This window comes from Rhinoderma darwinii, chromosome 4 (genome assembly GCF_050947455.1).
Source record: "Rhinoderma darwinii isolate aRhiDar2 chromosome 4, aRhiDar2.hap1, whole genome shotgun sequence".
Taxonomy (NCBI): Eukaryota; Metazoa; Chordata; class Amphibia; order Anura; family Rhinodermatidae; genus Rhinoderma; species Rhinoderma darwinii.
The window spans coordinates 324,003,460-324,029,325 of NC_134690.1; the positions used below are offsets into that span (position 1 = coordinate 324,003,460).

At 42.6% G+C, this 25,866-nt stretch overlaps 2 protein-coding genes across 4 annotated transcripts in view; one reads left to right on the top strand and one right to left on the bottom strand.

The window, feature by feature from the left end:
* Nucleotides 1-11,466, bottom strand: part of LOC142759969 (centromere protein H-like) — a 32,676-nt gene extending 21,210 nt beyond the window's left edge. The window contains exons 1-3 of one of the 3 annotated variants that reach the window (XM_075862806.1): nucleotides 11,122-11,466; nucleotides 7,647-7,769; nucleotides 265-416 (exon numbers count right to left, since the gene is read on the bottom strand). In XM_075862806.1, coding sequence (XP_075718921.1) covers nucleotides 265-395 — 131 coding nt within the window. In that variant the 5' untranslated portion in view covers nucleotides 396-416; nucleotides 7,647-7,769; nucleotides 11,122-11,466. Of the gene's footprint in view, nucleotides 1-264; nucleotides 417-7,646; nucleotides 7,770-10,602; nucleotides 10,706-10,907; nucleotides 11,052-11,121 lie in introns of those variants that run through there. The other 2 variants (XM_075862805.1, XM_075862804.1) reach the window with 2 other exon arrangements.
* LGALS8 (galectin 8) overlaps nucleotides 11,119-25,866 on the top strand; it is a 56,679-nt gene continuing 41,931 nt past the window's right edge. The window contains exons 1-2 of the mRNA XM_075862803.1: nucleotides 11,119-11,353; nucleotides 13,951-14,008. Of these exons, the coding sequence (XP_075718918.1) occupies nucleotides 13,970-14,008 (39 nt within the window). The 5' untranslated portion in view covers nucleotides 11,119-11,353; nucleotides 13,951-13,969. The remainder of the gene's footprint in view (nucleotides 11,354-13,950; nucleotides 14,009-25,866) is intronic.

Below are 25,866 nucleotides of genomic sequence, written 5' to 3' on the forward strand. Positions count from 1 at the left end.
GCTCTCTAATTATTATGCTGTGTATCCCGGTTTTAGAAACACCCTACATGTGGCCCTAAACTTTTGCCTGGACATTCGACCAGGCTCAGGAGTGAAAGAGTACCATGCAAAATTGAGGCTTAATTTGGCAATTTACTGGTTCACAATTGCAGAGGCTCTGATGTGAAATGGAAACCCCTGAGAAGTGACCCCATTTTGGAAATGACACCCTCAAGGCATTTATTAGGGGTAAAAAAAAATGTAAGGAGGAATCCTCCAGCTCACCATTTAGCAGGATTTGACTGCGGGCAGCGCCAGGATCGCCGCGACGGCACACGGCGTTGAAACAGGAAAGAAGAGGCTTGACAAGCCATGAGGAAGGACATAGTATACGTCTGAAACGTGTAGGCAAACATCTCCGATTTACCTCCCTGTACCTGGAAGATATCTTTTGTTCTTAAGAATTTTTAATAAAATTTAAACTGTTTCATTTTTAAAAATTTAACAAGCGCTGGAACATCGCCTCTTTCTTCTTTCCTATTTATTAAGGGGTGTAGTGAGCATTTTCACCCCACAGGTCCTTCCCATAAATAATTGCTCTGCGGATGCTGCAAAGTAAAAAAAAAATATTTTTCCCTAGATATGCCATTTCAGTAGCAAATATCTTGTGCCCAGCCTGTGCCACTGGAGACACCCCATAAATTGTTAAAAGGGTTCTCCCGGGTATGGTGATTCCATGTATGTGGAAGTAAACTGCTGTTTGGGCACAGAAGGGAGGCAGCTCCATTTGGATTTTGAAGCGTAGATTTTGCTTGGTAGTAGTTTTGTTTGAAGTTTTACTGGTATTTCAGTTGATAATGTGGGGGTATAAGTAAGCTGCGCGTAGTACATCAGTGCATAATAAGAGGGTATAATAATGGGGTTAAAAAAAAAGCCATAGATATGTGGTACACCGTGGAGCAAACCTTTATGCACAGGCCAGTGTCACACTGATAATTGGTGTCCTTTCTTATGCCCCTTTTGGTCCACACTACGCACAATTTCAGTTTAGGGAATTTTGTTGGGAGAGTGTTGTCCTGGTAGAATACAGGCACCCTCGCTGCTGGCGGATATGCTTCTGGGCCCTCCCCTACCTGGTTCCCCAATTTTAGGGCCTTGATAAATCACCTCTTGAAACAGAAGAAATGTTCCCCTCGGGCCTGCACAACTGCATATTTTTTTCTTTCCTAACTTATTAGAGCCTTAACTTATTTTATTTTTTCTTAGTTGTAGCGGTAGGGCTGTTTTTCTGCAGGGCGAGCTTTAGTTTTTCTTGGTAGAATTTTGGGGTGCATGTGACTTTTTGATCACTTTTTATCCTATTTATTGGGAGGCTAGGTGACCAAAAAACAGAAATTCTGGCAGTTTTTTTAGTTTCTTTTATGCAGCGTTCACCATGCGTTATAGATTACATGTTAACTTTATTCTGCGGGTCAGTACGATTCCGGCGATACCTAATTTATAGCACTTTATGTTTTACAACTTTATGCACAATAAAATTACTTTTGTAAAAAGAATGTATTTTTTCTTGCGCAAAGTTGTGAGAACCATAACTTAAATGTTTTAGTTGACTGAGCTGTATGCTGCTTGTTTCTTGCGAGACGAGCTATCGTTTTTATAGGCATTATTTTTGGATACATGTGACATTATAATCACTTTTTATTCAAATTTTTGGAAGGCGAAGTGAACAAAAAACAAAATTTCTGGCATTGTTTCTTATTTTACGGCGTTCACCGCGCGGGATAACGAACATAATATTTTTATAGTTCCGGCCGTTACGTTGATTCCAAATATGTATGGTTTATGTATTTTTTTTTTTAAATAAAGGACTTGATGAAGGAAAAAGGGCGATTGCTTTATTTTATCACGTGAATCTTATTTTATAAAACTTTTTTTTTTACACTTTTATTCGCACTAGTGGACTTGAAGGTCCAATTGTCTGATTTATGGTCTAATACATTGCACTACAAGCTGGTTATGTTCCGCCTCTGGGCGGGGCCTAATTGGCGTCCGTAAGGGCAGATCAGGAGACCATCGTTAGGCCTCCTGTTGCCATAGAAGCCGTGCGATTGCATCGCAGGGCTGCAGGTTTGCTACAAACCAATAAGATGCAGCGATAGTTTTCAATCGCTGCATCTAAGGGGTTCATTGGCAGGGATCGGAGCTAGCTCCAGTCCCTGCCATTACAACAGGGTGTCAGCTGTAACATCAACCGACACCCACCGCTCATGACGCAGGCTCAGCTTGTGAGTCCGTGCCATCTTGCCGTCGTTATTGGAAGCCTTTTAGGCCCTAGGAGGCCTCTGTACTAGGCAGACCAGTGCTAGACCTACGGCTGCCTTTCCAGCCATCGGCACCCCAGTGATTTAGTTGCTGTAGTGGCAATTACCGGCAAACACCTTAAATGCAGTGTTCGCTTTTGACCGCTGCATTTAAGGGTTTAATGGCGGGGATCGGCACGAACATCAGTCCCTGCCATTACAGTAAGGTGTCAGCTATAACATACAGCTGACACCCGTGGCCGATGGCACAGACTCCGCTTCTGAGCCCACCCCATCTATTTGATCGTATGGACAGTGGCGTAGCTATAGGGGGGTCGCAGCGGTCACAATTACGACAGGGCCCCTAAGCCAGGGGGGCTCGCAGGACCCCCTCGCCACACTTAGACTGACCTTATCATGACTTCTTAAATCCCATTCTTAGGCCCCATGTACACGACCATAGAATCACACGTAATTACGGTCCGTAATTACAGGCCCATTCGTTTCTATGGCCGACGGACACCTTCCCGTATATTTACGGGAAGGTGTCCGTGCCGTAGGAACTTGCCGAAAAAAATAGGACGTCCTATTTTTTTATTTCACGGACCATGCTCCCATACTTTATAACGGGAGCACGGTCCGTAAATACGGCCTGCTAGCCGAGGCCACCCTTGCCCTTAATTACGGGACGTAACTACGTGCACGGTCATGTGCATGAAGGCTTACACACTGCATGTGCAGCAGCATGTGTATCTAGAATCCTCCTCCTCACTTGATTGGAGGAGGAGTCTAGATACACACGCTGCCGCATGCTGTGTAAGGAAGGAGCTCATGTCTCATCACAGCTCATTTCCCATAACATCTATGTGAGTGCAGGACAGGCATCATTCATGTAGTTACATTATCTTTTTCTTTTGTTCCCCTTACTTACACTGTTTTTGATCCTTGCTGTTTCTCTCTGTTCTTTTTATCCCGCAAATAAAGGACAGAACGGGAGGATTCAGCAGTGAGAGCGGCGCAGACAGGAAACTGATAAGAGGCTACTGAGTCATAATTCATTACAGGACAGCTCCAGCCACCAGTTATGGAGAAAACACGGATCCGGTGCCAATGGTTTCCATCTGTCTCCGCTGTACAAGGGTTGCTTCGTATTGAAAGAATGAATGGTGCAGTCGACTACAGTATTGATTCGGTCAAAACGACGGAATCCTTGCACAACGGAGACAAACGGAAACCATTGGCACCGGATCTGTCACCATTGAAATCGATGGTGCTGGAAACGGAAACATATCATTTCCGTTTGTGTCTGTCAGGACTCCATTCCGACGGAAAGCTCAGACGGAATGGAGCCCTAGCGCAGATGTGAACGAAGCCTTACTGTGGGTCATGATTGCACATTACTGGGGGTCTGCAGCTGTGCTGTAATATGAAAGACAAAGCCCTGCTATGTTAAGGGGGTTTTACACTGCGCGATTATCGGGCAGACAAGTGCTCATAGAATGCCCTTTGCCGATAATTGCCCTTAGTAAACAGGGGAACGATCAGCAGATGAACGAGCAAATGCTCGATCATCTGCTGGTCGTATGGTTTAAAAAAAGTTAAATATTATCGCTGTCGGCAGCACATCTCCAAGGGAGACGCGCTGCCGACGTGATAACTTATGGGGACAAGCGATCGGAGTAACAACCGCTCGTCCCCATCCACAACTCTGTGTGACAGGAGCAAACGAGCGCCGATCAACGATGTCTCGTTGATCGGCGCTCGCTACACCTGGTGTAAAAGGGCCTTTAGTGTCCATTGGAAAACAGAGGCTGCTCCTACAGGTTTATTAGACATTATCTAGTAACAGGGGAATTTTCTCAAAGGTTTTTTTTATTGCCAGAATCAAACCATCACCTATCCTTAGGATAGGTGATCATTTTGTAATCGCTGGAACCTCCACCGATCATGAGAACAGGGGTCCCGAACCCTACATTCCTCCTCACAGTGAGTAGGAATGGGCGGTTCGGGACCCTGTTCTCACGATCGCCTCCAGCTATAACAAAATGATCATCTATCCTGTGGTGGATAGGTGATAATTTATGATTTTGTGAAAACCCTTTTAAATAGGTTGCAACTAATAAAATGATCAACTGCCCAGATGGAATTTATCCTGCATAGGAGGACATAGGGGGCAAAAAATCCCTTTGTGGGGGCAAAAAAAGGGGGGATTATTGCAGTGTAATGCACAAAGGAGGGCACTATTACTGTGGGGCACAAATAAGGCATTATGATTTTGTGGCGGGGGCACTATTACTTTGTTGGGCACAAAAGGGGGCACTAGTACAGTCTGGGGAACAAATGGACCACTATTACTGTGTGGGGCACAAAAGGGCCACTATTACTGTGTAGTGGGCACGAAGAGGGCCATTGGGGCTAGCAGCATAATGAGCAGTTTGTGTGAAGAGACAAGTCATGGCTGGAAGAAGTCATCATGGCGGTCTGGACATGGATAGAGACGAAAAGGGAAATCGGAGAAGACGTCTCCTGTGAGTCACTGGATACAACTGTAGTGTATTCACTTTCCACTGTGTAGAGCTGGTATATGACCATCAGGGCTTGTCCACACACAATGGATTTGTTGGAGAAAATTTCTGCAGCAATTCCGTTGAAAGTCAGATTTTGCACTGTGGCAAAAACGCACTATTTCCTGTGGTTTTTACGGCAGAAAATGGTGCGTAAATTGCTGCGTTTTTCACAATGTTAGGAGCTGGAAACATCTCCTCTGAAAAACGCAGCAATTCTGGACACTTTCCGCAGCAGGAATTTAAATGCTGTGGTCCAAAAAATATGCACCGCAGGTCAATTTCTGCTTGGAATTTTTACGCAGCATGTGGTGACCCTTATTTGGCGACTTCATTGTTTAGATATATCATCATACAGAGCTGCGCCGCTGTAAGCTTGCCATGTTATAAAAGCGGTTTTAGGGCTCATCCACACGCTGCGGAATTGCCGCGATTTTTCGAGGCACATTTTTCTGCCTGCAAAAAAAAACTCAGTGTGAACAGGGCCTATGGGAGTAGAGCATACACTCAACACAGGCAACCCATGAAGCTGCTATTGAAGTTCTATGAAGAGTGGGTATAGCTCAGGCTAGCTTCATCCGACTTTACTATGGGCTATGTAAACCTGCTCAAAGCTCCCTCTTTTAGCAATATGCTAATTCCTATGAAACGTAAAGGGTAACTAAACATTTGACAAACTTCTGATGTGTCATAGTGACATGTCAGAAGTGGATTGGTGGGGGACTCAGTGCTTGTGAGGCAGAAGTGCTTGTGTGAGCGCTCTAGGGATGCACGGTGCATCGAAACTTCGATACTGTTTCGATACTCTGCATCCCTAAACGGTTCGATACCGCTATTTCCTGTATTTCGATACTGAGCTGCGCAGCCGCACAGCTCAGTATAGTAATACATGAATGTATGGGAGCGCGGCTGCGGCTGTGTAATTCAGCCACAGCCCCGCTCCTGAGTCATGATAAGTTCGCGGGGTCAGGATGATGCGATACGGCCAGCGCTGCACTAATGAGCGGCGGCACTGAAGACAGAACATGGCGGGCGCACTGCAAAACACCCCCATGTTCTGTCCTCAATGCCTGAACCGCCGCTCATTAGTGCAGCTCGGCCGCATCACCTCATGCTGACCGAGCGCGCACTTCCTGTCAGGAGCCGGGCAATGGCTGTATTACACAGCCAGAGCCCCGCTCTATAACGGTGGAGATCAGAGAAACCTCTCATCTCCGCCGTTATTACCCTGAATGCTACGATCACAGCTGACTGCAGCATTCAGGGGAAAGTGAGAAGGGGGGATGCCCCTGGATCCGCGTCACAGGGAATTCCTGTGACGCGATCGAGGGCCATACCATATATGGGCAGACAGCCCAGGGTCTATTGACGGACCCCAGGGCTGTCTTACCATATTTCTTGTTGTTAGGACATACCCAAGTATGTCCTAACAACTGCCTGTGTGCTCTCTGTCCACAGGCTAATGTACTGGGATATATCTGATATATGTCAGTACATTAAAGTTTAAAAATAAAGTAAAAACAAAGTATTGTTAAAATTTAAAAAAAAATACACATTCACCTTTTTTACAATAAACATTAAAATAAGTCTCAATACATAAAATATTCACACATTCAGTAATGGCGCGCACAACAATTTTTTTGCATCATTTATGATGTGTGCGCTGTAAAAAAATGAAATAAACACGGCTTTCATTCACTTATTAATGTGAGGTGCGATGAATTTAACCTCCATGTTCCTCACATTAATAGTAATTAACCCCATCATGTACCTCGCACATTAACCCATTATGACAGAGAAACATGATGGGATTAATTACTATTAATGTGAGGCGCGTTCAAAATTCATCACACGCTGCGCCTCACATCAGAAAACGGAAGAATTTTTTTTTTTATTACTGTTGGCAAAAGTATCGAAATTGGTATCGAAATCGCAATACTAAACGAAGTATCGGTATCGAAGTCCAAATTCTGGTATCGTGACATCCCTAGAGCGCTCAGCCGCTTAGTGTCTGTTCGGCTTTCTCCGGAAAGCCGAACAAACACGATGCGATGAGCGCTCACACAAGAGCTTCTGCCACTCTGCTTGAGTGATTGGTGGGGTCTCAGTGCTCAGATCCCCACCAATCAAAACTTCTGACATGTCACTATGACATGTCAGAAGTTTGTCAAATGTTTAGTTACCCTTTAAAGGGGCATTCGGGAACAAAAAAAAATACATGTCTTTTAACTAAACAATGCCAAATAATTAATTTTGTAATATACTTACGTTGGATCCGATGTTTGTAGCGGCGTATCCCATCCTCGGTCACGTGACCGCTTGCTGACTTGAAATTGCCACCTCCTCTCCAGACCCGTCCATTATCTCCAAGTTCCTGTTTCCTGTCCTCCGAGTGTACGGTCACGTCACAAGTGACGTGACTGTACCACGTGTTTATGTGTTGTAGAATTTCCTCATCCGATTTAGAGTGTGTGGGGGTGAGACACACTCAGTGTCCACCACGCATGCTCTGTTGAATGATATGGCTGCGGGTAGTACGGTGCATTGCATGCTGGGACAAACGCAGTGCATGCAGGGAGGACAAACACAGGAAGAGAAGAGGAAAGTGAGGTAAACAACCTCCAAAAGGTAAACAACAGGGCGTAATCAAAGAGGAAAGCTTTTTAAACAAGAAAACGTTATACACAGTTCAATAATATAGAAGTGTTGCAATGATTTAAAAAAAAAAGGAAAAATAAAAAAAATTCGGAAAACCCCTTTAAATACAAAAATCACAAAGCCACGGAATGGTTTTATAGCTCACCGGATAATCTGCATTGATGATTTAGGGTAATCTTCTTGTCCTTTAGGAACACATGCAAGGCTGCTTTCTATGCATCTGACACTTGTGTTACGCAGCCGGACAAACACTTCAGGCTCATGCTCCCTACCGACAAAAGCACAGGTTTTATATTAAAGATTTCGATTTACATGCAGTTAGTATGACATTTTAAAATTGTTATGTGGAATAGTGGTTCTCAACTTGATAATCATGGGGGTACACCTGGGGAAAAAAAGAAAAAGTGAATGGGAGAAAGATTTAATACCGTGAACCGCTGCAACAAGTGTGTCGGTGAGCAGCAAAGGAAGTGAAGGGGAAGTGCTACAGCCCCTTTAACCCCTTAGTGTCCACCAATACACCTTTTCACGGCGGTCACTAAAGGGCCTTAGGCTAGGCCGTTGCCTTTTCACAGCGGCCCAGTCTAAGTCCTGCACGGGTGTCCCGTGCAGGCTTGAGCCAGGGCTCGGCTGTTTGATGACTTTGGCCGTTTAACCCGTTAAATGTTTTGGTCAATGACGACCACGGCATTTAACTTGTTTACAGAGGGTGGGAGCTCCATCTTTCACCCATTGCCGGCCCACAAATACAATCGCGGGCCTCCGATAAGATGTCATAGAAGCAAGGAGCTTGATAAAAGCCCCTAGGTCTGCCCTGGGCCTATGCCTAATACAACATGCCAATAGATTGCCTGTCAGGCAACAATGCTTTATATACAAAGTATACCAAAGCATTATTGCAGCGATCTAAAGATGGCATAGTAACGTCCCCTAGTGCGACTAAAAAAATAAGTAATGTGAAATTCAAAATTAATAAAAATTACAGTAAAAAAAATAAAACCATGTTTTTCCATCAAAAAGGTTTTATTTAACCCCTTGGAGACACGGCCAATTTCAGTTTTTTCATTTTCTCCTTCCCGCCTTCCAAAAGACGTAAGTTCTTTGTTTTTTGTCGACATAGCTGTATGAGGGCTTGTTTTCTGCAGGACAAGTTGTAGTTTGTCATGGCACCATTTATTGTACCGCATAATGTACTGGGAAGCTGAATAAAAATTATTTGTGGGGTAAAAAAACAAAATAGCGCTTATGCCATTATTTGTGGGGGTTTTGTTTTTGCGGCATCCATCAGGTGGTTAAAAGTATATGTGCACCTTATTCTAGAGGTTGATACGATTATGGCGATACCAAATTTATGTTATGTTTTACCACTTTTTTTTTTTTTTTTTGAAACAACCACCCCCCCCCCCCCCAAAAAAAAAATATGTTTTGCGCCACAATGTTCTGAGAGCCATATGGGGTATATGCGACTTTTTGATCACTTTATTAAATTTATTTGGAGACCAAAAAAACAGCAATTTGTGTGTTTTATAATTTTTACGGCGATCAACGAGCGGGTTAAACAATGCTATATTGTGATAGTTCGGACTTTTACGAATGCGGCGATACCAGTTATGTTAACTTTTATTTTTTAACATTACTTTAGGGGAAAAATGGGAAAAGTGTTTGTTTTTTTAACTTTTAATATATATTTTTTTTAATTAAAAAAAAAAAAAAAAAAAAACTAACTGCTTTTTACTAGTCCCCCTAGGAGACTTGAACCAGCGATCGTTGGATCGCTTGCATGCCATATTGCAATACTAATGTATTGCAGTGTATCGTGAAACAGACAGTCTCCTTTGAAGCCCTGCCTGAGGCAGAGCTTCAAAGTTGTACAAAGATGGCAGACCTGGGAGCCTTTATAAGGGCCCCTGGCTGCCATAACAACCATTGTAAACGGCCGATCGCGATGACGTGTTTGAGGGGGCGCCCCCCTGATTCTAACAATTTAAATGCCACGGTCACGACTGACCGCGGCTTTTCAATTGTTAAATGGGCGGAACCAAAGTGAACTTTGACTCCGCCTGCTGGAGGTGTCGGCTGTATAAAACAGCCATCACCCACTGAGTATGGAGCGCGCTCAGCCCAGTCCATATTTTCCCTTGGCGACAACGCAGTAATAGTACCTCGTATGTCGCCAAGGGGTTAATAAAAGAATAAGAAATAAATAGTAAAAATATAAGGTATCGCCACGACCGTAATGACCCAATCAAGTTAATATGTAATTTAAACCGCAAGCTGTACACCGTAAAAAAAGAACAACGCAAAAAACAATGGCGAAATAGCTATTTTTTTTCCATTGCCGCCCAAAAAAAAAAAGTCTAAAGAAAAGCTAAGCAAGAAGCCACATGTACCCCAAAACAGTACCAATCAAAACGACATCTCATCTCACAAGAAACAAGCCCACGTATCACTACATTGATAGAAAAATAAAAAAACATTACGGCTCTTGGAACGCAACGATGCAAAAACCAAATCATTTTAGTTCAAAAGTGTTTTTAAGCTGCAAAAGTCGTAAAAAAAAAAAACCTACATATGTGGTATTGTCGTAATGGTACCGACCCCTAGAACAAAGGTTACATGTTATTTACGATGCACAATGAACGGCGTGAATTTAAAACGCATAGAACAATGGTGGAATTTCAGGGTTTTTTTCTATTCCCCCCCCCAAAAAAGTTAATAAAACAATCAAAAAATATGTACCCCAAAATGCCAAAGTTAAGTACAACTAATCCTACAAAAAACAAGTCCTCATACAGATATGTCGACGGAAAAATAAAAAAAAGTTACAGCTCTTTGAATGAGACAATTAAAAAAAACGGGGGGAAAAATAACTTGGTGATTAGGGCCTAAAATAGGCTGGTCACTAAGGGGTTAAAACAGCTAATCGGCGTGGGTGCCGGGAATTGGACCCCGATCGATCACATATTGATTGCCTATCCGAAGGATAGGCGATACATTTTTGGGGACTGGACAACCCCTTTGAGATTGCCGTGGCACTATAGGTCCCAACATGCAGTTTGTGAAGATTGACTAGCCAATTATCACCAATTGCTGGACCTGACCTGTCCACGTCTCTATTTGCACGCTTCTTTCTAGACGCCATGATGATCCCACGTGCAGCTCCCCTGTGAACAGCGCATGTCCAGTGCGCGTATAGCTCCACCCTTATTTATAATATCATGTTATCCTCCCACGGTGGGGGTCTCAGAGCTCAGACCGACACCGATCAAAACTTCTGACATGTCACTACGACATGTCAAAAGTTTTTTAAAAGTTTAGTCCCCTTTTTTTGCAGCCGTTTTTGACGTTATATTGAATACCTATGGAGCAAAAACACATGAAAAATGTCACAGCTAACACCACTGACCCGACACCAAAACGCAGTGTATGTAAACATTTTCATAATTTGCTACAGACTCCCCAGCAAAAGTAAGCCTCTATACAGAGCAGACAGGCAGTTTCGATTTCTCATGCTTCATGTGACCCAGTCAGCTTGGAGATTCCGGCAATAGTAAATATGTCTTCGTTGGCATAGTTAAAGACTTTGTCCATATGATAGCAGCCATTTTAGTTGCGCTCACCCTATACAAAGAATGATGAGTGGTCTTCAAAAAAATGGCCACCTACTGATCCTCCTTTCGCGGAAGTGAAGACAAGTTTCTTCAGAACAGAAGACGGTAGCCCGCAGTTATTATCACCCAGAGAAAATAATAATTAATTATATGACGCAGAGAAAGTAGATAATCAATCGCTGGGCAGATCCTCCACTCATGACTGCAGCTGTACTTGGAAACTACGAGCGCTTACTTAAGGGTCAGTATTGTGTTATGTGATATATTTGTACTCCGTATTCCGCTGTTATGGCTGATTGTCTTCATGAGATATACCTCTCCTAGTATCTGTATACGGATGTATGGTGTTAGGTTATAGGTGTCATGTGACTAAGTGTCAAACTCAGGCAATGATGGCTATTACATGAGCTGACAATAATTGCATAAGAAGTTATTGTGGCTATAGGACGAAATATAGACCACTGCTATATTAAAAATTTAAATAATTTGGTTGAAATCAAAATATTTTGGCCCTGCTATTTATTAAGCGACCCAGAGATGGCAGTTGCATAGCATTGCATGGAGCTACCAGCCAGGGATCACTACATCCAGATCTCCATGCTCTGTGTCGCCCACATTCTCTGTAAGTGTTGGGGTGGGTATTAAATGGATTGTCCGGTTTCAGCAAATTAATGTTATTTCTGTAATAATTATTCATGGTTTTCAAGATCTCTGCTTGTTGTTACTCAGTAGGAATATTTATCCTTTACTTCCAGTGGATAAAATTCTGTCCATAGTCATGTGATGGACACACAGGTGCTGGGATCATTACAGTTACACTATAATGCTTTCGGAAAGTCTTCAGACCCTTTAAATTTTTGAACATTTTGTTATGTTGAGGCCTGGTGCTAAAATAAAATAAAAAAATGTTTTTTCTTATCATTATGCGCTCAGAATTTGCACTCAGATTCCAGAATTTGGACTTCGATACCGATACTTCGTGTAGTATCGCGATACTCGATACCAAAACGATACTTTGCTAACAATAATAAAAAATTAAAAATAAAAGTTCTTCCATTTTTTGATGTGAGGCATGTGGTGTGATTAATTTTGAACCTCCATGTGCCTCACATTAATAGTAATTAGTAAATGACAGGTTACAGCGAGATTACGCTTTGCTCTGCTGTAAGTACCAAACAAATTGTGATTGTGAATAGACATCGCGTCCTGGCTGGAAGGAATGTCTAGTCACGGTCTAAACACTTCAGTAACGTAAATATGGGGATTAATGTTAGCCGGTGAAAAGGCTAAGGGTATGTGCACACACACTAATTACGTCCGTAATTGACGGACGTATTTCGGCCGCAAGTACCGGACCGAACACAGTGCAGGGAGCCGGGCTCCTAGCATCATACTTATGTACGACGCTAGGAGTCTCTGCCTCGCTGCAGGACAACTGTCCCGTAGTGTAATCATGTTTTCAGTACGGGACAGTTGTCCTGCAGCGAGGCAGGGTCTCCTAGCATCGTACATAAGTATGATGCTAGGAGCCCGGCTCCCTGCAGTGTGTTCGGTCCGGTACTTGCGGCCGAAATACGTCCGTCAATTACGGACGTAATTAGTGTGTGTGTGCACATACCCTAACACTAACCTCCATTATTACTCCGGTACCCACCGCTACCAGGGTTACCGGGAAGAGCCGGGTGCGACCTAGTATCCGACCATCTGTAACGACAGTCAGGTACTGGGGAGGCCGCAGGCTGGTATTATTATACTGAGAAAGGCTACAAAGTATGGGAGCACGGGCAGAAAATGCGGCTGTCGTTGGCCAGTTGTGCCTGCAATCGCGGGCTGTGATCATGGGCACAGCCGTGTGAATGAGGCCTCACACTAAGCCCTGCCTTAGTAATGGACGCTGTCAATCAGTCAGCGGCCAGTACTAAGGCGGTAGTGATGAAGTTAAAAAGAAATACAAAGACATAGAAAAAATATTTTATTGAAATAAAAAAACCTCCACACAACCCTCATTAACCATTTTATTGAAAATAAAAAAAGTTGTCATCAAAGTAGTCCTCGAATTCAAAGTAGTCCAACATCCACACCTGTAAAAAAAGCACAAACACAAAAATAAATAGTAACACATTTGTAGGCTTAGATACAGGGCCCATCAGAGATAATCATACATGGGCCATGTATCTAAGCCTAAATGTGATAGGCTTAGATACAGGGCCCAGCAGACAGGATCACACCATGTGATCCTGCCTGCGGGGCCCTGTATCTAAGCCTACCACATGGTAGGATTAGATACAGGGCCCATGTGTGATACTGTCTGTTGGACCCTGTATCTAAGCCTACCACATGGTAGGCTTAGATACAGGGCTCCAGCAGACAGTTATGTTATACTTACCCTCTTCAGCTCCGGGCGTATCGGTGTTCCTGACACCATCCAGCGTCGCGAGGTGCACAGCGTCGTGACGTCATGATGTGCGAAAACGTCAGGACCAATGCTGCGCTCGGGAACTAGGAGGGTAAGTATATTGTTATTACTATTACTAACGGGCCTGTGTAGCTTATTACATCGGCCCCAGTTACTATAGTAACTTTTTATAGTAGCTACGCCACTGTGTCCAATCGAATTTACCATAGGTGGACTCCAATCATGGTGTAGAAACATTTCAAAACATAACAAAATGTGAAAAAGTGAAAGGGTCTGAAGACTTTCCGAATGCACTGTATGTGTTTCAGAGCTGTGTCTTACCCTATATGTGGCCACATGGCAGGACTCAGAAGGGAAGGAGCGCCATTGGCAGATTTTTCTAAATTGGTTTATTACATTATTAATTTTTTATTTTTTTATAGTTCTCATTAACGGGAAAACATGTCTGGTGATGGACTGCATCGGACCATATCGAATCCGGTAATAACTGCTTTTGACACAAAACAAAAATAAAGTGTTTTCTCTTTGTTATACTTCTTTGTTTTCCCGGCATATTTAAGGCTCTTTGCTTCAAACGTTTGTATGAAATGTCTGTAAAACTAAGCAGTTTTGAATCCTCAGATCATGTTATTTAGTGCAGGAGACTGCAATGATTGGGCAACTCCATTTCAAGTATGTTTTATAGCTACATTTTTATATTTAACCCCTGTTTTGGCCTTGTGGACACAGCCGATTTTTGCAAATCTGCCATGTCATTTTATGTGGTAATAACTCCAGAATGCTTTTACCTATCCAAGCGATTCTGAGACTGTTTTCTCGTGACATGTTGTGCTTTATGATACGGAAAAAATTTCGTCGTTAAATTCAATATTTATTTGTCAAAAACACCAAAATTTAGAGAATATTTGCAAAAATCTGCATTTTTCTAAATTGTAATGTATCTTCTTGTAAAACAGATCGTAATACCACACAAAATACTTACTAGTTTATATTTCCCATAGGTCTACTTTATGTTTGCATCGTTTTTTGAACAATCTTTTATTTTTCTAGGACGTTACAAGGCTTAGAACTTTAGCTGCAATTTCTCGCGTTTTCAAGAACATTTCAAAAGGCTATTTTTTCAGGGACCAGTTCAGTTCTGAAGTGACTTTGAGGGCCTTATATATTAGAAACCCCCAATAAAACACCCCATTTTAAAAACTGCACCCCTCAAAGTATTCAAAACAGCATTCAGAAATTATTTTAACCCTTTAGGCATTTCACAAGAAATAAAGCAAAGTAGAGGTGAAATTTACAAATTTCAATTTTTTTTTTACGAAATTCATGTGTAATACATTTTTTCTGTAACACAGAAGGTTTTACCAGAGAAATGCAACTCAATATTTATTGCCCAGATTCTGCAATTTTTAGAAATATCCCACATGTGGCCGTAGTGTGGTAATGGACTGAAGCACCGGCCTCAGAAGCAAAGGAGCACCTGGTGGATTTTGGAGCCTCCTTTTTTTAGGAATATATTTTAGGCACCATGTCAGGTTTGAGGAGGTCTTGTGGTGCAAAAACAGTGGAAACCTCCCAAAAGTGACCCCCATCTTGGAAACTACACCCCTCAAGTAATTTTTTAAGAGGTATAGTTAGCATTTTTAGCCCACAGGTTTTTTGCTAAATTTATTGGAACTGGTCTGTGAAAATGAAAATCTACTTTTTTTCCTGAAAAAATATACGATGTTTTAGTTTTTACAAGGAATAAAGGAGAAAAAGCCCCCCAACATTTGTAAAGCAATGTCTCACGATTACGGCAATACCCCATATGTGGTAATAAACTGCTGTTTGGCCCCACGGCAGGGCTCAGAAGGGAACGAGGGCCATTTGGATTTTGGAGCGCAGATTTTGCTAGATTGGTTTTCGGTGCCATGTCGTGTTTTCAAAGCCCTGGAGGGACCATAACAATGGAAACTCCCCAAAAGTGACCCCATTTTAGAAACTACACCCCTCAAAGAATTTTTCTAGGGGTATAGTTAGCATTTTGACCCTACACGGTTTTTGCTGAATTTATGGGAATTATGCCGTGAAATTGAAAATCTAAATTTTTTTCTAATAAAATGTAGTTTTAGCTCAGATTTTTTCATTTTTACAACAGATAAAGGCGAAAAAACACCCCAATATTCTAAAGCAAACTCTTCTGAGCACAGCAATACCCCATATGTGGTAATAAACTGCTGTTTGGACACATGGCGGAAGTTAGAAAGGACGGAGCGCCATTTGACTTTTGGAGCTCAAGTTTTGCTGGAATGGTTTTCGGCCCCATGTCACATTTGCAAAGCCACTGAGGGGCCAAAATAGTGCAAACCCAGCAAAAGTGACCCCATTTGGGAAACTATACCCCTCGTGGAATTTATCTAGCGGTATAGTGAGCATTTTGACCCCACAGTTTTTTTGCTGAATTATTGGAATTATGCAGTGAAAATGAAAATCTACATTCTTTCCACTAAAATGTTGAATGGTTTTCATTTTCACAAGGAATAAAGGAGAAAAAGCACCCCAACAATTGTAAAGCAATTTCTCCCGAGTCTGGCAATACCCCATATGTGGTCATAAACTGCTGCTTGGATACACCACAGGGCTCAGAATGGCAGGAGTGCTACTTGGCATGTAGATTTTGGTTGATTGTTTTTTGGGCGCCATGTCGCATTTGCAGAGCCCCTGAGGTACCCGTACAGTAGAAACCCCTGAAAAGTGACTCCATTTTGGAAACTTTACCCCTCAGGTTAATCATCTGGGCACTGAGCATTTTTATCCAACAGGTGTTTCATAGATTGTATTAGAATGAGGCAGTGAAAATGAAAAAACATTTTTTCCCCCAAAAATATGTAGTTTTGCACCCATTTTTTTTCCCACAAGGGGTAATGGGAGAAATTGGGTAACAAATTATGTGTTGTTTTTTCTCCTGAGTACAGCAATACCCGATGTGTGGCCCTAAACTGCTGTTTGGGCACATGGCAGAGCTCAAAATGGAAGGAGTGCCATTGGGCTTTTAGAGCGCAGATTTTGCTGGACTGGTGTACGGGCGCCATGTCGCATTTGCAGAGCTCCCTTAGGTACCAGAGTAGAGTGTAAAACCATGAGAAGTGAGCCCATTTGGTAAACTACACCCCTCAAGGCATTTATCATTTGCCTGGACATATGACAGGGTTTAGGAGTGAAAGGCGCATGTGAGGCCTATTTTGGTGATTTTCGCAGCATTAGCCCAAAATGGCAGAGCTCTGGAGTCAAATAGTAAAACAAACCCCCATGTAGTGACCCCCATTTTGGAAACTGCACCCCTGAAGGCATTTTGACCACACAGGTTTTTTTTTCTATTAGAAATGAATGCTCAGTGGATGGTGAAAATTGCAAATGTCCACAGGTATATGCCATTTTAGTGCACAATATTTTGTGCCCAGTTCGTGCCACTGAAGACAAATACCTCAAACTGTTAAGCGGGTTCTCCCGGGTATGGCGATGCCATATATGTGGACGTACACTGCTGCTTGGGCACGCTTCAGGGCTCAGAAGGGAGGGAGCGCCATTTGGCTTTTGGAGCGTGTGGTCGCTGTCGCACTGATAAATGGCGCCCAATCTTATCCGCTTTTGGACACTCTGCACATTTTGCATCACCATGTTCTGAGAGCCAGAACTTTTTTTTTTTCTCCACCGGAGCTGGGTGAGGGCTTATATGTTGCGGGATAATCTGTAGATTTCATTGGTACCATTTTGGGGTACATGCGATTTTTTTGATCACTTTGTATTTCATTTTTTTGGCAAGCAAGGTGACCAAAAACCTGCAATTCTGATGTTTTTTATTATTTTTTTTTTACCGCGTTCGCCATGCGCTATGAATGACAATTTCACTTTATTCTGCGGGTCGGTACGATTACGGCGATACCATATGTATATAGTTTCTCTTATGTTTTGCAGCGTCTGCACTGTAAAATCACTTTTGTTTCAAATAATTTATTTTTGGTGTCACCATATTCTGAGAGCGATACGTTTTTTATTTTCCTGTCATAAAAGTGGTGGGAGGGCTTGTTTTTGCGGGACGGGCTGCAGTTTTTAATGGTATAATTTTGGGGTACATGCAACTTTTAGATCCCTTTTTTTTAATTCTGTTTTGCGAGGGGTAGCGACTAACAAACAGCGATTCTGGAATATTTTTTTGTTGAATTTTTTTACGGTGTTCACCGTACGGGTAAAATAGCGTGATATTTTGATAGTTTGGGTCGTTACGGACGCGGGGATAACACATATGTGTACTTTTTTTTAATGTTTTTTGTTTTTTCCTATAATAAAAATACTTATTATAGGAAAAAAGGCTGTTATAGTGTTTTTTTTAAAAAAAATCAGATAATTTTTTATTGAAGTTTCAAAATTATATAGTACAAAACATATTAAACAAACCCTATCCCAAACCCTCCCCCCAGGCACCGTCACAAAATTCCAAATTAGATAGTATATGAAATAGAAATTGTACCAAATATCGAATACATTATTCACAAAATACAAGGTACATGGGACAGATCATTTTCCAAATGTCAAGTAGCTTAATCATCTACAAGCATGTACAATACAAAACAGATATAATATATGGCAGATATTTAATCCTCTCTATTTCCCCCCTTCTCCTTATCCCACATCTATATACATAACCCCAATACCGTGTAAAGGCTGGCGGTCATACAGAGTCCCTGAATAAATTTTATAATACAGATTCCATTACCCCTACCCATGGTCCCCATATGGATTCAAATTTTTTAAGTGTTTTGCGCTTTACATAGACAACCTTTTCCAATACAATCATTTTATTCACTTTTGCAATGAATTCGCTCCTAGTCGGCGGGGCGCCTTGTATCCAATGTAGTGCAATTAGTTTTCTAGCTATATATAGCAACCTTACAATAGCCAACCGCTCCAAAGTAGAGGGTGGGGTGTCCATAATACATCCCAAAACGCACTCCATAGGAGTCCCTTGCAACACAGGTCCATAGGCCTCCTGAATCACCTTCAGTACATCCATCCAGTACGTGGTTAACTGTGGGCAGGACCACAACATATGCATATGGTCAGCCCCCGCTTCCGCGCATCTGGGGCATTTCGAATCACTCCTTACCCCAATATGAAAGTGAAATTTAGGAGTCCTGTATACTCTATGGATAATATATAATTGAGAAAGGCGCCCAGCCTCACTAAGAGAAATATTCGGAACTGCTTTCATAATATCTATCCATTGTTCTTCAGAGATGGGACCCATATCTCTTTCCCATTTTTTAGAAGCCATCAGGGGGTATTTATCAAAAAATTTACTGATCAACAACTGATAAATATGTGAGATAACCCCCGATGTAACACTCCCGGTATGTAAAACAGACAACACCCCATCTGCGTGTATTGCCAAATCCACCTCCTTCTTCTGGGCAGCAAAAGCATGTCTTATCTGTAAGTATTGATAGAGGGAATTTAGAGGTAATTCAAACTCCTCTTGGATCTGTTGATAAGTTTTAAATACATCCTCCTGGAGCAACTGTGAGACATAAAGGATGCCTCTTGCTTTCCAACCCTCAAATCCTTCAAGAGAGAAGAATTCCGGAAGTGCCTTATTCCCCCATAAAGGTGTAAAAATGGTGCAAACCCCCATATCTCTAATAGCTCGAACCTTATCCCATACTTTACGCATTAGTGTATATGTGGGCGTATTCCTGCCCGCCAACATAGAGTGACCTGCCTCCAAACCTGAGAATAAAACAGATGGTCCAAACTGTGCCTGTAGAATCGATCCATTGGATCCCTTTGATATAATTTCCCCCCTCCCCTTAATGTGCTGACATTGGGAGGCAAGAAAATATATCCAAGGGTTGGGTAGGGCCAAACCACCATCATGCTTTGCGCGCTGTAGAATTTCTAATCTAATTCTTGAGCGACCCTTCCGCCATATTAGGTCCCTAAAAATTGCATTAATATAATAAAAGTTGCGTAATGAGATCCATACAGGGGAGTTATGTAAAATATACAATAATTGTGGCATTAGGATCATCTTAATAAGATTGACCCTACCCACAACTGTCAGATGTAATTTACACCAGGCCATTATTTTAAATTTGACCAGAAGGGGTTGCAAATTGAGAGCAACATATTCAGAAGGGGAGGTCGTGATCTTGATCCCTAAATATTTAAGATGTTTAACACGTCCTACAGGTACCCCATGCACCCCTGGTATAGAGCACATTGAATCCACAGGGAGCAGATGGGATTTATCCCAATTTATTTTAAACCCAGACAATTCCCCAAATTTCTCAATTAGGGATATTGTTTCTGCCAGAGAGCTACCCACATCCCCCAAGTATAGAAGCATATCATCTGCATAAAGCGCTACCTTTTCTTGCACCGAGCCATACAAGAAGCCCTTAATATCGTCTGACACACGTATGCGCGCTGCCAAGGGGTCTACTGCTACGGCAAACAGGAGGGGCGATAATGGGCATCCCTGTCTAGTCCCTCTTTCAAGAGCAAACCGGGGAGACAATCCTCCATTTGCCTGTATACTGGCTGTAGGGCAAGAATACAGGACCTTAATCCATGCTATAAAAGATGGTCCAAAACCCATAGCCTCCAAAGATATTGCCATTCCACACTGTCAAACGCTTTGGCAGCGTCCAGTGAAAAAATGGCTCTTTCGTCTACATTGTCTGCCCTCAGCTGAAGATTTAAAAATAAACGTCTTAAATTCATGGCTGTCGACCTATCGGGCATAAAACCGGTCTGATCCGGGTGTATAATGGTAGAAATAACACCATTCAACCGCAGAGCTAATGCCTTTGCCAGAATCTTAACGTCAGATGTTAATAATTAAATCGGTCGATAAGAATCAGCTAATTGAGGATCTTTCCCGGGTTTCGGCAAGACCACAATGATGGCTTCTTGCATAGAAGCCGGCAAAGAACCACAATCCAATGAATAATGAAATACTTCTAATAATTTGGGCAAGAGCACCTCAGAGTATTTTTTATAAATTTCAACTGGTAGCCCGTCCGCCCCAGGTGCCTTATTATTAGCCATCTGTTTGACCGCTTCTTCCAGTTCCTCCAACGTGAGTGGAGAATCCAGAAGTGCCTTGGCGCTTCCTGACAGCTTAGGGAGCTCGGCTTTATTTAAGAATGTATAAATATCAGATGTAGATGGATGCACCTTGGAGGTATATAGGTCTGAATAAAAGTCTCTCAAAACTTTTACAACTTCCAAGTTCTCTGTAACTAAATGGCCCTCCGCCGTTTTTAAAGCAGTGATATGTGTTACCCCCTGTTGTGCCTTTGCTACCACTGCTAGCATATGACCAGCCTTTTCTCCTTCTTCAAAGGTATTCTGTGCAAAAAACTGCCGTTTTCTGCTCGCTACTGCTAACAGATGTAAATTAAGTGCCTCTTGTGCTCTTCGCAAACTCATTTGCTGCACCACAGTAGGATTTAAAATAAATGCCGCTTCTGCCTTACTCGTTTCCTCATGTAATCTCGCATCCTCCACCCTAGTAGCTGTTTTGTGCCTGCTAATTGCCTGCATAAACAGGCCTCTCAAATACACCTTCATTGCATCCCATACATAGGGAACAGAAGAAGAGCTACAATTAATTTGAAAATAGTCCTCTAGCCTTTGGGCAATGAAACCTTGCCCATCAACCAAAGTCAGCCAGAAAGGGTTCAGCTTCCAGATTCTCGGGCGTTGGGGACTCTGGTTATTAATATCAACCGTGACCCTAATGGGAGAATGATCTGATAACGTTCTAGGTAGATACTCCCACCTGATTAACTAAGGGCATCATACCCTCATTCCCCAAGGCCAGATCTATACGGGATAAAGAAGAATACGTGGATGAACAGCAGGAAAACTCCCGTTCACGAGGGTGTTATAATCTCCATATATCCAACAATCCTATTTCTTGTACCAATGTACCAAATGGAGTCCCAACCTTCCCTTCACTCCTGTCCCCCTCTCTACATTTGTCCCAGTTGGAATCAAGAATATTATTGAGATCTCCGAGTAGGAGCAAAGGTATCCCTGGTTTATCCGCCACAAAAGACATGGCCTTTAATAAGACTCTATTACAAATAGGAGGAGGTATGTATATAGATATTATTATAAACATTTTTGAATATATGGTACAAAGTACACAAATATATCGACCTTCTGCGTCCACCTCCATATCCAGACAATTAAATGGAATCTGTTTATGTACTAAAAAACTTAATCCCCTAGAATATACTGAGTATGTAGAGTGACCACTAAATCCCACCCACCTCCTCTTTAAAGGAACAGTGTCATCACAATTTTTTTTTTAATATGTTAAAGATGTTAGTGCTTTATTAAAAACGTTTATATTTATTTGTGTGTTTGTGTTTTACTTTTTCTTATTTTTACACTTTTTCTTCTCTATGGGGGCTGCCATTTTTTGTTCCATTTCTGTATGTGTCGATTAACGACACATACAGACATGGAATACGGCAGCCACAGTCCCATAGAGACTGCGAACGGGTCCCGTCCCATCCACTTCTGTGTACGCCGTCTGTGTGGGAACTGCGCATGCGTCGCTCCCACACAGTCCAACTTGAAATTGGCGCCGTCCGGCGCCATTTTCCTGTGGACCGGAAGTCGCGGCCGGACAGTAATATTACTACTTCCGGTCGCGGCTTCCGGACTTGTGCACTTGGACCAGCGGCAGCAGACGGAGCGGACGGGCCGGAGGGAGCCGCGGCGGCAGGAGCAGGTAAGAGATTTCAATGTATGTTCGTGTTTGTGTACGTTTACTACTGTATGTAAACCTACTACACTGTGTGTTAGCTCAAAAAATGGCGACACACAGTGTAGGAGGTTAGACCGTTCAAACCCCTCGTTTATCCCGGCACTAGCCAGGATAAAGGAGGGGGGGGATGCTGAGAGCTCACTAGAGCGAGTGCTTTTTACCCAATTTTGCAATGCTGCAATTTTGGGAATAGCTCCATCTAGTGACCAGCAATGGGAAATATTATAAATTAGAATTAATTTATAATATTTCCTGACTCGTGAAAAAAATAAAAAAAATTTGAACAATGTTTAATCACCTACACACTAAATGTTTAATTAAAAAAAACAAAACATGTTTTTCTGGCAACACATTACCTTTAACTGTTGTAATCTTTCAGTTATCATATGTGTCTCTTGCAGACAGACACTCGCCGGCTGGTGCTCACTAATAAGTTGAAAAATGGCCTGACGTTTTGTGGCATCAGCCATTCCCCTAATATTCCAACTAATAAATCTGACTGAATTCGCCATATTTAGAATGAAACACAATATTTAGCCGTACATGTGTCATCTGTAAACAGCGGTGTACAATCCAACTAGGTGCCGACTTTATTCCCAAAATCCCCCCAAAAGAAAACCCCACATATAAACATAGTAAACCTCTCTCACCGAGAGAGTGGGCGTTGAAGTTCCTACTGATGAAATATACAAATCCACAATAGAATGGTACAGATCGTATGACCATTTTATCTAAACACGTATCCTGCATTAAAAATATAACAATAAACTTGCAGGGCATAAAGCCCATCAGTGCTGCCTGAGAGATCAGTAAATAGCAACAGATTAGATCACATATTCATTCCTTTACATTTCATTAATCACAATACAGGATATATGACCAGCAAAATAGGATATATGAAACATATTTCAGGGCGTCTTGACACATATTTGCCTCTCGTGTCCATCAAGCCATTGCATGGCCGCTTGCGGATTTTCAAAAAAATGAATTCCTCCCAAAGCTGCGACACGCAACTTCGCTGGGTCTAGCATAGAATACGCCACTTGAAGATTTCTCAGCCTCTTCTTGACATCTAGAAATCTCGCTCTTAAACGCTGTACTTCTGCTGAATAATCCGGAAATTTTTCCACCATTTATAACCAGATCCGGGCATTCCCTCGCTTTCCGTAGAATAATATCCCGGTCTTTATAGTGTAGTAACTTAGCCAGTATAGGCCTCGGTGGGTGCCCAGGTGGAAATAGGCGAGTCGGCACACGGTGAGCCCGCTCAATAGCAAATAATGGTGTGAAGGCGTCCTCCCCAAAATAAGTACGCAGCCATTTTTCCAGATATTCTGTGCAGTTCAGACCTTCCGATTTTTCCGGTATTCCAATCAGTCTGATATTATTACGACGTAACCTATTTTCTAGGTCGTCGGTTTTCTTAAATAAGGCCACAAATTCTTGTGTCGATTTTTTTTTTTTTTTTTTTTTTTTTTTTTTTTTCTTTTTTCTTTTTTTTCTTCTGAATCTTTCATGGTTTTTATTGAGGCGTGGCTTGCTGAGCATGTAGAGAGACGCACGTTGGTGAGCTCCTGCAGAGAACTCCTTAAAGGGAATGTGTTGCCAGCAAAACATGATTTTTTTTTTTTTAGTTAAACAATTAGTGTATAGGTGATTAAACATTGTTCTAATTTTTTATTTTTTTTCACGAGTCAGGAAATATTATAAATTGGATTGAATTGGATTCTAATTTATAATATTTCCCATTGCTGGTCACTAGATGGAGCCATTCCCAAAATTGCAGCATTGCATGTGGTAAAGCAACCACATTGCTTTATGCTGCAAAATTGGGTAAAAAGCCCTCGCTCTAGTGAGCACTCAGCATCCCCCCCTCCTTTATCCTGGCTAGTGCCGGGATAAACGAGGGGATTGAACGGTCTAACCTCCTACACTGTGTGTCGCCACTTTTTGAGCTAACACAGTGTAGTAGGTTTCCATACAGTAGTAAACACACACAAACACGAACATACATAGAAATCTCTTACCTACTCCTGCCGCCGCGGCTCCCTGCGGCCCGTCCGCTCCGTCTGCTGCCGCTGGTCCAAGTGCACACGTCCGGAAGCCGCGACCGGAAGTAGTAATCTTACTGTCCGGCCGCGACTTCCGGTCCACAGAAAAATGGCACCGGACGGCGCGCATTTCAAATTGGACTGTGTGGGAGCGGCGCATGCGCCGTTCCCACACAGACGGCGTACATTGAAGTGGATGGGACGGGCCCCGTTCGCAGTCCCTATGGGACTGGAGCTGCCGTATTCCATGTCTGTATGTGTCGTTAATCGACACATACAGAAATGGAAAAAAAAATGGCTGCCCCCATAGGGAAGAAAAAGTGTAAAAATAAGAAAAAGTAACACACAAACACACAAATTAATCCAAACGTTTTTAATAAAGCACTAACATCTTTAACATATTAAAAAAAAAATTGTGGTAACACTGTTCCTTTAAACTATCCGATACTCTGCCTGAGGTGATCTATATTTAGCGAAACATACCCGGATTGCTGTACCTCCGCTGATTTTCACTTGCTGCGGTGAATGAGGGTTGGTGAGCTGAAACATGACCAGAAGTAAGGCACGATGTACTCAGAGACCGGTGAACCAGGATCTGCAAGATAGCGACGGGGAGGAAATGCGGGCTGTGCAGCATGTTGAGCCGGTGGAGCCGGTGGTTACGATCGCGGACAGACTGGAGCATTTTGCCCGTACTGCAAATGAGCCCAGGGAAAGGTGCACTGGGGAGCAGCATATTCCTGATCCTGTTGTTCTCGATGGGACTGCAGCAGTGAGTGCTACGGCCTCCAGGGCAGCTGAGAAGCCGGCTGGTGAATCAAGGAGGGAGTCGATATCTGTGCAGCAGGCAATGGAGGGAGGTGAGGCTACATTAAAGGGAATGTGTTGCCAGCAAAATATGTTTGTTTTTTTTTTAGTTAAACAATTAGTGTATAGGTGATTAAACATTGTTCTAATTTTTTATTTTTTTTCACGAGTTAGGAAATATTATAAATTGGATTCAATTGGATTCTAATTTATAATATTTCCCATTGCTGGTCACTAGATGGAGCTATTCCCAAAATTGCAGCATTGCTTTATGCTGCAAAATTGGGTAAAAAGCCCTCGCTCTAGTGAGCTCTCAGCATCCCCCCCCTCCTTTATCCTGGCTAGTGCCGGGAGAAACGAGGGGTTTGAACGGTCTAACCTCCTACACTGTGTGTCGCCATTTTTTGAGCTAACACACAGTGTAGAAGGTTTACATACAGTAGTAAACACACACTGAAACACAAACATACATAGAAATCCCTTACCTGCTCCAGTCGCCGCCGCTCCCTCCGGTCCATCCGCTCCGTCTGCTGCCGCTGCTCCATGTGCACAAGTCCGGAAGCCGCGACCGGAAGTAGTAATCTTACTGTCCGGCCGCGAATTCCGGTCCACAGGAAAATGGCGCCGGACGGCGCGCATTTCAAATTGGACTGTGTGGG